Source organism: Neltuma alba, unplaced genomic scaffold, assembly GCF_004799145.2.
Source record: "Neltuma alba isolate B1F8T4 unplaced genomic scaffold, ASM479914v2 tig00012484_pilon, whole genome shotgun sequence".
NCBI classification, from domain to species: Eukaryota; Viridiplantae; Streptophyta; class Magnoliopsida; order Fabales; family Fabaceae; genus Neltuma; species Neltuma alba.
In genome coordinates, this window is record NW_021636958.1 from 1 (window position 1) to 13,673 (window position 13,673).

General features: G+C 36.4%; 3 protein-coding genes and 1 pseudogene across 3 annotated transcripts; 2 read left to right on the forward strand and 2 right to left on the reverse strand.

Annotated features, from left to right (window-relative positions):
* Positions 1-573: 573 nt before the first annotated feature.
* LOC114727531 (protein C2-DOMAIN ABA-RELATED 10-like) lies at positions 574-1,926 on the forward strand. Its single transcript, XM_028914235.1, has 3 exons — positions 574-687; positions 849-944; positions 1,615-1,926. Exons 1-3 carry the CDS (start codon positions 574-576, stop codon positions 1,924-1,926), a joined length of 522 nt encoding a protein of 173 aa, XP_028770068.1.
* A 1,299-nt stretch (positions 1,927-3,225) lies between these two features.
* Positions 3,226-6,855, forward strand: LOC114727532 (phosphomannomutase/phosphoglucomutase-like; annotated as a pseudogene).
* A 695-nt stretch (positions 6,856-7,550) lies between these two features.
* LOC114727535 (sugar transport protein 10-like) lies at positions 7,551-9,325 on the reverse strand. The gene is made up of 3 exons (XM_028914236.1): positions 8,864-9,325; positions 8,148-8,771; positions 7,551-8,009 (listed from the first exon to the last, which is right to left on the reverse strand). The coding sequence occupies exons 1-3, from the start codon at positions 9,323-9,325 to the stop codon at positions 7,551-7,553; spliced, it is 1,545 nt and encodes a 514-aa protein (XP_028770069.1).
* Positions 9,326-11,867: 2,542 nt separating this feature from the next.
* Positions 11,868-13,634, reverse strand: LOC114727536 (sugar transport protein 10-like). The gene is made up of 3 exons (XM_028914237.1): positions 13,173-13,634; positions 12,440-13,063; positions 11,868-12,329 (listed from the first exon to the last, which is right to left on the reverse strand). Exons 1-3 carry the CDS (start codon positions 13,632-13,634, stop codon positions 11,868-11,870), a joined length of 1,548 nt encoding a protein of 515 aa, XP_028770070.1.
* Positions 13,635-13,673: the final 39 nt, after the last annotated feature.

Consider the following 13,673-nt stretch of genomic DNA (forward strand, 5'->3'; position numbering starts at 1 on the left):
TTTTTCCTAAAAGAACAATTTTTTTTCCCAAAAAATGGAAAAATTATTTGTAGGAAAAAAATTACTTCATCGAATTAAAAAAGAGTACAAATATTCAACTGGATTGACGCACTTTTTTTGCTCTTAAATAAAGTTTTGAACTTTTGCTAAGAGAAACTTGTCATCAAGAAAGTCTTACACTCATGTAGTCCAACATGACTTGATCTAAATTGATTAAGAAATCTGTTGGTATACTTAACAAAATTTCTAAGAAATAGTGATTTTTTTTGTAAAAAATTTAATCTGAAACAAGTGTGCAGTCCAGCAACTTTATAGGGATGAAGGAGAAAATGTCGCTGATCCACGAGGGTTCTGCTCAAACAACAATTAGGATACCTTTTTGGTCATTTTGAGGGTGTCAAAATTCTGTAATTAATAACTTCTTTCATTTTCTTCTTCATCAATCATTTTGCGTATGCATACACAGAGTTTCGGAGACATTTATCTTTCTTTCTTCTTTGTCATCCTCATCTTCATCTCCATCATCATCTTGTTATCTAGGAAGATTTTAGGTATAGGCCATCGAATAGTAATATGGATCAGGGCTTTCTGGGCATCCTCAAACTTCGTATTAAAAAAGGAATCAACCTTGCAGTACGTGACAGTCGTGCAAGTGATCCTTACGTTGTTATTACCATGCACGAACAGGTTACAAATCATCACTGTTCAATTATTCCCAATTTTCCATTTGCTTCATGAATTGCCCCTTGTTTGCATTCAAGCACATTTCAATTTGTTTCTGGGCTGAAACAGAACGAAGAACATGATGAAACTTTGGGTTTTATGAATGTTTCACACTGATGACACAGAAACTGAGGACTAGGGTTGTTGAAGATGACTGCAATCCTGAGTGGAATGATGAACTGACGTTGTATGTGAAAAGAATTGATGCTCCAATCATTATAGTAAGTACGCAAGCAAACAATCTCCGCCAACATGTGCGTGTATGTAAGATCAAGAATCAAAGCATATGTTATTTCTGACGGTTCTTAGTATAAAAGTAGTTTGATAGCTGAATTTAATACTAAATATAAGATTTCAATTCATTTTATTTCTCTCAATTTTAATATTTTTTCCTGAAGTATTGGTATTGATTATAAGGGTTCCTATAAGAGCTAGTTTCAACGTAGATACATGTGATCAAAGAAGGTAAATTAGGGAAGTTAATATATATTGCTTCTGGTCCTTAATATAAAAGCTTGTTTGATTTTTATTTTAATTCAAAATATAGTACTCTAATCTACTTTGTCTCTCTCATATTTATCTTTTTTTTTTCCAAAATAGTCCTTATAATAATAGTAGTTCTAGTTAATTCATTTTATTAGCAAGAATATTTTAGGAAAAATAACACTTATTTGTTACAAATAACTAATTTAACTAATTTTTTTAATCTATTCAAATTAGTGATCTAGTTCTTATATTTAGGACCGGAAGTAGTATTTGCTACAAATAACTAATTTAATCAATTACTTTTTCCAAATTAATTATCTCGCTCTTATATTAAGGATTGAAACTAGTATATTGTTCATGGATTATCGCGAGATCATTAATAATTGGTTGTCGTGTGCGTTGCAGACAGTGTTGGACAAAGACACGTTCACGGAGGACGACCCAATGGGGGAGGTAGAGTTAGACATAAAGCCATTGTTGGAGAGTGTGAAGATGACCATGAACACGACCGAAGATCTTGAAGAAGGCTGTGTGGTCAAGGCAGTTCAACCCAGCAGAAATAACTGCCTGTCTGAAGAGAGCTTGTGCAAATGGATCGACGGAAGATTCCGCCAAGAAATGTTTCTCAGATTGAACAAGGTTGAGCGAGGTGAATTACTCGTAGAAATTGAGTGGAATGATCAAGGTTGCCTGGGATTATCAAACGTTGACCTTTAATACACATGCACATAGAGGGTTTCTGTAAATTAGGATTTACAGAAATAGGGAAATCCATCCATCGTCTCCGCTATTTCCTGTCAGAAATCTGAATTTCTACGTTAGTTTGATTCAAAGTTGAAAGAGCAGGTCCATCTATTTTATGATGGTGTGTATATATATATATATATATATATATATACACACACACACACACACACGCTACTTTTTTAAATCACGTTTTCATAGAAATAATAAATTTGTTATTTTCTTCAAACTTTCTTATTTGTAAAATTTTAGTTAACTATCATTCTAATTATATCGCAGCTTATTTTAAAAAAGTAAACTTTACAGGCGATGAGTATATATTAGATGGCCATTGCATGTAAATCGAGATTTTGTAGCTAGTAGATATTTTGATCAGAAGTTTTAAAATGAATTAAAAATATAGGGCTTGTTTGGTTTTCTTTTTTGAGAAAATTTTTTTGTTTTTAAACAGAAAAAACAAAAATAACTTGTTTAGTAACTTGTTTTTAGTTGATTGTTTTAAAAAACAAAACGGTACCATGTTTTTTAAAACCAAAAACCAAAACAACTTTTAAATGTTTTCTTGTTTTTGTTTTGGCTTTTTTTATTTTTTATTTTGAAAAGTTTTGAGAAATCTTCTTCTCTTTTCACCTACTATCCATCACTTATTATTAGTAACGACAACTATCACCTACCAAATATGATTTTTTTTTATGATTTTTTAAACATGATTTTTTTTAAAATTATTATCCAAACAAATTCTTTTTGTTGTTGTTTTCAAAACTTGTTCTAAAAAATAATTTTATAAAATTGTTTTAAGAACAAGAAACAAAGAACAAAAACCAATAGGCCCTATATTTTTTTTTTATTTTGTGGAAATTGGTATATATTTTGAAAAACAGAAAAAATAAAACTCAATTTCAGCCCCAAAAAAAGAAAGAAAGAAAAATATCCACCAGTGTATATTATATCAATCCCATTCTAACAAGAAGTAAGGTCAAAATAAAACTCAAAATTCAGTTCCCCCCTCTCTCACTCTCCCACTTCCCTCTAATGACTAATAATTAATAAATGACAAAACGACCAGAAACACAAAAACCTGCAAGAACGTGACCTGAAACAATACGCCTGGTTCATATTTCACTGAAAATATCATACACACCAGCATGGAGACAAAACAGTAACAAAAATCTTGGACCCTAATTTGGAAGCTTCTTTCCAGATATTTTATTTCGCAAATTATATATAAGAAAACAGATTTGTATTGTAAGGTTACGGTTTAACGCTTCTGGGTTTGCCTTATCTCCCAAACTACTATTCTTTTCAACGGACATGGCAGCTTCTTCCACAACAGCATCATCAAACTTCTCAACATCTCTGACAAACTTACACATTCATCCACTGCGCACCAGACACAGTTTCTCACGACTGTCACTACCTGCGAGAAAACATCATGATCATCAATGCCGATATGATGTAAGAGTGAAGTGTGTGGGGACAGCGAAGTACGATGGGGTGGTGGTCGACGAAGAGATGGACAAGATAAGGAGGCTTCAGAATGGGTCGGACGTGAGAGGGGTGGCGTTGGAGGGAGAGAAAGGGAGGAAGGTTGATCTCACTCCGGCGGCGGCTGAAGCCATAGCAGAGAGCTTTGGAGAGTGGGTCATCAATGGCGTCGTCAAGAAGGAGGAGGAGGAGGGTGATGACGTGAAAAGTGTTGTGAGGGTGTCTCTCTCGGGCGTGACCCGAGGATTTCCGGGTCGAATTTGAGCGTGGCGGTTTTTGCAGGACTTGCTCGAGCTGGTTGCATGGTGTTTGATATGGGACTGGCTACCACACCAGCTTGTTTCATGAGCACTGTGTTGCCACCATTTGCTTATGATGCTTCTATTATGGTAAGTTACTGCGCTTATCGTCATTTAAATTTAAATATATATGAAGGCCACACTCATCTTTTCCACTATTTTCTTTGCCAATAAGATCAATTCAAAAAAGACAATGAAGATGATAAACCATTGCCTTCATCATCTAACTTGATTTGAATGATATGAAATTTGTTGTACATTTTTTCGTCCGATCAATTGTGTGTGTGTGTGTGTTTTGTTTTTTTTTACCACTCTACTGTAATGAAGAAATTAGCTAAACATGTTTATGATTTTAGCTAGTTTGGATACTCTTTTGCTACAAGACAAGATCAGTGAGTGAGGCGAGAGATATTGAAGAAAATGATAGGTGTAGAGGACCGCACAAGTAAAAATTTATTGAATACTTATTTTTATTAAATTACAAAAGAAATATATTCAAACTTGAGTATTAAAATGATATTAAAAAATCGAGAAGACATTTCTTAATACCATAACACTATTTTCAGAGGATCAATATTAATATAAAAATATAAAAAAGTATGACTCTAAAAATAATAAAGTTGGGCTTTATTTAAGTGATTTTATACTATATGAGGTAAATATGTGGCAATAATTTTATTCGAGGAAATACAAAAATCTTAAAACAAGTGTTCACTAGGAGCAATGTTTGATATGGAAATTAGTGTGACACGGAACGAGCATTTTTGGTGCAGATGACGGCATCTCACTTACCGTACACTCGGAATGGCCTGAAGTTTTTCACAAAGAAAGGAGGGCTAACGTCTGTTGAGGTAGAGGAAATATGTGATAAAGCAGCTCGCAAATATGCAAACAGGCTTGCAAAAGTCTCTACTTTGCTCAATACTCCTCCTGTAAGAGTAGATTTCATGAGTGCTTATGCTCAGCATCTCAGAGAAATCATCAAGCACAGAGTCAACCATCCTCTTCATTATGATCTTCCCCTCCAAGGATTCCAGGTCTTCACTACTTTTCTGCAATAATTGAGTTCTGTATTTTGATTATATTTAGATATATCCATTAGGTTCTTTGCCATGGATCTGCCGTTAAGTTCTGATAATCCTGTGTTCAATTTCGAGTGATCATCATGTCTGATGTTTCTATAAACCTGCGCAGATAATAGTAAACGCAGGAAATGGGTCTGGTGGATTCTTCACCTGGGATGTGCTCGACAAGCTCGGTGCTGACACTTTTGGGTCTCTTCATCTCAACCCAGACGGCATGTTCCCCAACCACATTCCTAACCCTGAGGATAAAACCGCCATGGCCGTGACCAGAGCAGCCGTCCTTGAGAACTCTGCCGATCTCGGCGTTGTTTTTTGACACTGACGTTGACCGGAGCGGCGTGGTGGACAAGAAAGGAAACCCCATAAATGGTGACAAGCTGATCGCCCTAATGTCCGCCATTGTACTGAGAGAGAATCCAGGATCTACCATAGTCACTGATGCTCGAACCAGCATGGGTCTCACAAGATTTATAACTGATAGAGGTGGACACCATTGTTTGTACCGAGTTGGCTACAGAAATGTGATAGACAAAGGAGTTCATCTTAACAGGGATGGAATTGAAACTCATCTTATGATGGAAACTTCTGGACATGGTGCTTTGAAGGAGAATTATTTTCTGGATGATGGTTAGTTTGAAATATTTATAAATGGTTTTAAAGTTATGGATCATTGTCAGGTGCTGATGTTTCTGTGGTTTTCGTGATGAAGGGGCGTACATGGTTGTGAAGATTATAATTGAAATGGTACGAATGAAACTTGAAGGATCTGACAAAGGGATTGGTAGTCTCATTGAAGATCTTGAAGAACCAAAAGAATCCGTAGAACTAAGGATGAACATCATCTCAGAACCCAGACATGCTAAGACAAAAGGATCTGAAGCCATCGAAACATTTAGAAACTACATTCAGGTACATAAGCACAGACACACTGGAACAGAAAATTCCATGTTTGAAGTGAAATATGATGGAGTTTTCTAGTGCAGGAAGGGAGACTGAAAGGGTGGGAGTTGGATTCTTGTGGGGATTGTTGGGTGAGTGATGGATGCCTCGTAGATACAGACGACACACCTACAGCCATTGATGCTCACATGTACAGGTGATGAGAAAAAACCTCAAAGAAACCTTAATTATGCAACATGTCCTGATTTTGTTTTATATCTTGATCCTCTAAACATAACTTCTATATTAATTATTACCCTCGTATTGGTATTTTAAATTTAAATTCTGCTCAATACTGTAAGGATTGTTTTGTGCCTTGGTAATAGATGAGTTATGTTAAGAAGACTAAAAGATGGTTCTGAGTTTATAACATTTATCCATGAAAACTGATATGTTGGTGGAAACTCAGGGCAAAAGTCTGGGATGCAGAGAGAGGAGAACGTGGCTGGGTTCACATAAGGCAAAGCATACACAACCCAAACATTGCTGTGAATATGCAATCAACTGTAAATGGTGGCTGCTTGTTAATGGCAAGGGACTTCAGAGACAGGTATGCTATTTACTCTTGAATACGTATTTCATCCCTCTAAAAATTTTTACTTTTTGTAGGCTTTTTTTTTTTTCAGAGAGATGACTGAGTTAGCTGATTTATGTGATTGAATCATTGCAGATTTCTCAAAGAAAGTGGAGTGGATGCATTTCTTGACATCACCCAAGTTGAAAAGTTTGCTGCAAGTGGGGTACAGCCTAAGCTTCAATTATCTGTTCTGTTCTACACACAGTGAGAGACTAAGGTTGGACTTAGTGCCAACAAACTCTGGCTATTTAGTGTATTGAAGCAGTTTTCGGGAGTACATAATTTGTGTTTGAATCCAAGTCAATGTCAAACAAAAGAAAGTTGTGCTATCTCGGTTTGATCATAATGTACAGTGAGAAAAATGGAAAGAAAGTATATAAATATAAAGGAGTACATATCATATATAGATCAGCAATTTCTATTGAGTCAGTGTATTTTTGTATTTTAAAGGTTCTATATCACAGTTGCAGCAGGTAAGTCCTCTGTTTCTCCCCTTTTAAATAATATTCATTATTAACACTTGGTTTTCCATGAGAGAAGGAAATTTCTGCAAAATACTAATAGAAGCCTTAAAGGGAAGGAACAGAATACATTGGCATCTATGCAGGAAAGAGAGAAAAACTTGACCATGGAGATTCTCGTGCTCTTAAATTGTTAATACACTACAATACAATACTGATACTGAAAGTTGAAACACCGTCAGACTTTTTAGAAGTCTCTCTGTTTTCTCTATGATATTTGTAATTGTGATAAATCTGCTAGAAAAATTGTTATGGATTTTGATAACAGCAAGGTGTTGAATGTTTTGATGTGCCTACATAAGTGAACACCCAACGTATTCTTTTAATTAGATAATCAAACCTTCTCCCCACAAATATTGCATCAGATATGTTTTAATTATCAACAATCTCATCAATCAGACGAAGAAAATTTAATTGATCAACCATCTCATTCCAAATATATGAGTTCCCAAAGTGAGCTCAAGACTAAGATTTGCCATTACAAATGTTGCAACATTCACTCCTCTTGGAACCCTTTCGATCTAATTGTTTGCGTCTAATCCCATGAAAGAACACACACGTGATACCGTCTCTTGCAAAGAAATGAGGTTTAAAATCTACAAAGGTCAAAATATGCAGGCTGCGAAAGAATTGAGTCAAATCTAATTCTTGACTTCTGACAACAGTTGTTGTCACTTTCAATTCACATGGTTTAAGGACTAGGCTTGTAATTGGAGCTGTTATCACTGACAGCCTCTTCAGGAACAAACTTTGCCCAAAACCAATGTGAGCTCCAAACTCTGTTCATTTCTTCAATAGGCACATTCTTTGTCTCTGGGAGGAGCAGAGCAACAAAAATGGTCATCATGACCAGAAAGCCGGCAAAGAAGAAGAAGAGACCGAACTTCAAGTAGCAAAGCATCGGAAGAAACACTTGAGCCACGCCAAAAGTGAATAACATGTTCACTGCAACGTTAATAGATTGTCCCGCAGATCGAACCTCCAGAGGACATATTTCACTCGGCACCAACCAACTTAATGGTCCCCAAGACCAAGCAAACGCCGCAACGAACAAACATATGAACAGCAGAAGCAGGTCAGCTTCACTTTTGCTGAATGAGCCTTCACCCTTAACTCCAAACTTCAAAGCTATCAGGGTCCCCACAGCAACCTAAAAGAGAATAAATAACATCAGTAACATGTAAGTATATAACTAATTAATTCATGAGATATTGTACGTAAGAGAGACTTGGGGGTGGGTGGGTTGTCTATGTCTGTGTGTGTGTGTGTGTGTGTGTGTGTATGATACCTGACAAAGAAGCATTTGAGTGCCACCTTCAAGGAACAAAATCCTTCTTCCAAACTTGTCCACAGATAAGATAGAGACCATGGTGGCCATGACATTGACGGCACCGGTAATGACGGAGGACATGAGAGAAGCATCATCGCCGAAACCGAGAGTCTCAAAAAGGACAGGAGCGTAAAACATGATGACGTTGATGCCCGTGAGTTGTTGGAAGAAGGGAATGAAAGAACATAGAGTTAGCTGAGGCCTATATTTAGGCTGTGTGATGTTTCTCCAGGGGTGTGCCACCTGCCTGGCTACTTCGATCACGTCGATGAGATCTTGAAACTCGTCGTCCACATCTTGGGTTCCACGAATCTTCTGCAATATTATCTTGGCTCGCCCATATTCTCCTCTTTCAATCATGGAGTTTGGCGTATCACCCAAGAAAAGAGATGCTATGCACAGCAAAAGAGCTGGAACTGCTCCTATGCCTAAAGAATATCTCCATCCATTTTCATGCACAGCAGTTAAATAGTTGATCAGATTCGCAAACAAAATACCGATTGTTATCATCATCTGGAATCCCATGTTTAACGCCCCTCTGATATTTGGTGGAGCCATTTCAGATAGGTACACCGGAACAGACTGTTGACACAAAAGAGAAAAATTTAAGGCAACTATATATATTTATGAACTCGATCCTTGAGAAAAATGATATCCCTAAGAGTTATACTTACTTGATTACAATAGCCCACACCAAAACCAAGTAAAAGACGACCGGTGATCAGCATGGCAACATTTATGGCAAAACCATTCAACAAGGCACCCACAAGGAAGAACAAGCCTCCAAGGAACATGGAGGTTTTACGACCAAGAATTCTTGTGGTGTTAGAGGCAAAGAGAGAGGCAACCAAAGCTGCGAGGTATAGAGATGAGGTGAACAACGTTAGGAGCTCATTGTTGAATTTGCAGTAGGCTCCGTTTTTATGGCCTTTTTCAAGCTTCATTTGTTTGTACACGGAAGGAAAGAACTTGATCAAAAATGGGTCCATGGAAGTTACGCCTCCTGTAATCCCAAGGTCGTAACCAAAGAGAAGACCTCCCATGGCAGCCACGAAACAAGAGAACAGTACGTAGGTTGTCACTTTGACCTCATTTTCCCTTGATCTACCTTGATGAACAAAACCTTCTCCGGCCATCTTTCCAATATTTAATGTAGGATGTTGTTTTTCACCTCTTTAGATCTTCTTGCCTTTGTATCTACACACCATATGCTTCCCGTCGTAACTTTGTGATGGGTTATATAGATTTTGAGACGATGACAACTATGAACAGTTTGAGTAAGTTTTCACATCAAACATTGTGCTTTTTGAGGTCTGTCATACAAACACAAATATTCCCAATGTCCTAAATTTGGAAACTATTTTGTCCCATTTTGTTGTCAAAGTACTGTCACATGGATTTATCTTATAAAAGATCTTGTCCTTTGACTAGTTGTTTCCTATTTATTTTTGGGAATGTATGACTTTTCCTAATTATTTTAATAACAAATTTTTTCAACCATATTCCAACAAATTAAAAGTAATGAGGTGTAAGTGCTGGCTCTTCAACAGAAGACAACAACCTTAATTCCCTATTAGACTTAATAATTTGATTCCCGCCCCAACAACCACAAGAATCTCCAACTAAAAACCATCTTAATTTCTACAATGCAACTTCCATCTTTTTTTTCCCCCTAATTTTTTTCTAAAAATTTTGGCTTCACATTCCCTACTTCTTTTCAGATACAAAAATAAAAAATAATAAAAAAATATAAAATTGAGACTGTTTGAAGAAGCTCCACAATAACTCCTTCGCACGTATTTATTCTCTCAAAAGAAAACAAAAAAAAACTAAGAACGTCATCGTTTCCTATTTCCATTTACATGATTTTCTACTACCATTTAGAAACAGAGGATAAACAAATAAAAAATTTACATGATATCAAAAAGCCGCGCACAATATTTCATTAACGTACTCGTGTTAAGAACGAAAAAATTGAAGAAATTTGATAAATAAAATTTGAACTTCCTTACAATATTGAAAGATTTCTTTTTTGGGACAAAAAAATTACAAGTATTTATTTTTAAATGTGAAAAGCATGATTGAACCAACTTAAATCAAATTAACTTAAATAAAAATTAATTGATATTAGATATAATATTACCATAATATGAGTATTGGATACATTAATTATTTATTGAATAAAAACTGAAAATAAAGTAAAATTACGAATAATTTTTTGATATATAAAATGCATAATAATTTTTTTGAATTATGGAAATTAACGATGCTCTCAATTTTTAATTATTAATATTATTAAAACAAAGAATCTCTAATTTTTGGGAAAATGATAAGAATTTTTTTACGTAATTAAAGCTGATTGCATTAATACATTTATAACAAATAAAATTACGTTAGTACACTACTAATTTTTGAATTAATAAAATTAATATTATTTTAAGGTGTGCTTGATTAAGATAATTACAGCAAACAGGGCATGTGTTTCAGACCGGAAAATAAAAAAACGGGGCATATGTTCAGTCTGCACAAATCTAAATAGGCACGAAAAATTAGAACGTCGGTGCAAAAATTACTAACAATAGAGATTTGCATGTGCCGCATTTTTTTTTTGGTCAAAAGATATGCCGCATTTAATGTTTTGTAAATGGTAAGTATCAATTCAAATCCAAGCCATTTTCTTTTGTTTCCATTCCTTTGCTTCTTTTCTGTTTGATGTACACACAGATATGTAGCGTTCAATTTTAATTAAAGGAACTTAAAAAACATATACGGTGCTTTCTTTCCTTCAAGGAAAGAAGAAAATAGGGGTCGTGATTCTCTTTGGGAACATGTAGATTCCATACTTATCACAATAATAAGCATAGAGTACTCATCGCAATTGAGACCATTTGGATTGAATTTAAATGGGTTAGATTGAATTTAACTCCTATATATTTTAATTAATTTTTTCTTTTAATAGATACATAATTTAAAATAAAGATAATTTTATAAGTAACACTTCTTTAAAAAATAAAGTTATTATTAAAAAATTAAATATTAAAAATTTTAAATCTGAATCATCCACATCAAATTTTGAATGATTTAGATTGTATTACAGATGAGTAGTTAAAGAGGACCTTGTATAAACAATGCGTGAAGAGATAATGAAGTAAGAGCGATCTGCAAAAGAAGTAACAAGCCATTGCCCCCACATAGGTTCACGTGGATCGAGCAAAGCAACAACTGATAAGCGCAATTACTCTTTGTTTCTTCCGATGAATGTGTATTTTAATTTCTCAAACGGCAAGAATTGGCAATTACGGTGATAACGAGAGAGAGGTGCAAGATCTAGATATAAATATTTGTGTACAAGGCTATATCTCCGGAAACAACTGGTCTGCTGCAAAATTACGAATTAATAACTCTTCAACGGACGAAACACCTCTTCATGTGGTTGCAAGGTTTTGGAATGTGCTCATAATAGATGATTTGGTGAGATTAGTTCCACCACACGTACAATATCTGCTCGTGGCTATAGACAACCCAAGTGGGATCATCCAGTTCAAATTGCAAAATGTTTGGTGGATAAAAATGCTTGCTAATCTTCGAACAAGCTAATGGCTATGCGGCTCCTTTGTTCCTCAAAACATGTTTGTTCACTACTGATATTGTCGTCATTTTCAATTCATCTCCCATGGGTTAAGGACTAGGCTTGCAATTGGAGCTGCTATGATCACTGACAACCTCTTGAGGAACAAACTTTGTCCAGAACCAATGTGAGTTCCACACACTGTTCATTTCTTCAATAGGCACATTCTTTGTCTCTGGGAGGAGCAGAGCAACAAAAATGGTCATCATGACCAGAAAGCCAGCAAAGAAGAAGAAGAGACCGAACTTCAAGTAGCAAAGCATAGGAAGAAACACTTGAGCTATGCCAAAAGTGAACAACATGTTCACCGCAACGTTAATAGATTGTCCCGCAGATCGAACCTCCAGAGGACATATTTCACTTGGCACCAACCAACTTAATGGTCCCCAAGACCAAGCAAACGCTGCAACGAACAAACATATGAACAGCAGGAGCAGGTCAGCTTCACTTTTGGTGAATGAGCCTTCACCCTTAACTCCAAACTTCAAAGCTATTAGGGTCCCCACAGCAACCTAAAAGAGAATAAATAACAGTAATGCGTAAGTAATTAACTTATTCATCATGAGATATTGCACGTAAGAGAAGAGAGACTTGGATGTGTATGCATGTATATCTGTGATACCTGACAAAGAAGCATTTGAGTGCCGCCTTCAAGGAACAAAACCCTTCTTCCAAACTTGTCCACTGATAAAATAGAGACCATTGTGGCCATGACATTGACGGCTACGGCGATGACGGCGGACATGAGAGAAGCATCATCGCCGAAGCCAAGAGACTGGAAAAGGACAGGAGCGTAAAACATGATGACATTGATGCCTGTGAGTTGTTGGAAGAAGGGAATGAAAGAACATAGAGTTAGCTGAGGCCTATATTTAGGTTGCGTGATGTTTCTCCAAGGGTGTGCCACCTGCCTGGCTACTTCGATCACGTCGATGAGATCTTGAAACTCGTCGTCCACATCTTGGGTTCCACGAATCTTGTGCAATATTATCTTAGCTCGCCCATATTCTCCTCTTTCAATCATGGAGTTTGGCGTGTCACCCAAGAAAAGAGATGCTATACACAGCAAAAGAGCTGGAACTGCTCCCATACCTAAAGAATATCTCCATCCATTTTCTTGCGCAGCAGTCAAATAGTTGATCAGGTTCGCAAAGAAAATACCGATGGTTATCATCATCTGGAATCCCATATTTAACGCCCCTCTGATATTTGGCGGAGCCATTTCTGATAGGTATACTGGAACAGACTATTGACAGAAAAAGAGAGAGAAAACTTGAGTTGGTTTGGGCAATTATATGCATATTTGTGAAATCAATCTCTTAGGAAAAATAATAATATCACTGTGAGGTTCTTACTTGATTAGAGTAACCCACACCAAAGCCAAGTAACAGACGGCCAATGATGAGCATGGCCACATTTACTGCAAAACCATTCAACAAGGCACCCACAAGAAAGAACAAGCCTCCAAGAAACATGGAGGTCTTGCGACCAAGAATTCTTGTGGTGTTAGAGGCAAAGAGAGAGGCTACCAAAGCTGCGAGGTATAGAGATGAGGTGAACAACGTTAGGAGCTCATTATTGAATCTGCAGTAGGGTCCGTTTTCATGGGCCTTTTCAAGCTTCATTTGTTTGTATACAGAAGGGAAGAACTTGATCAAGAATGGGTCCATAGAAGTTACGCCTCCTGTAATCCCAAGGTCGTAACCAAAGAGAAGACCTCCCATGGCAGCCACGAAACAAGAGAACAACACGTAGGCTGTCACTTTGACCTCATATTGCCTTGTTCTACCTTGATGAACCAAACCTACTCCAGCCATGATTCAAATATTTTAATGTAGGATGTTGTTTTTCACCTC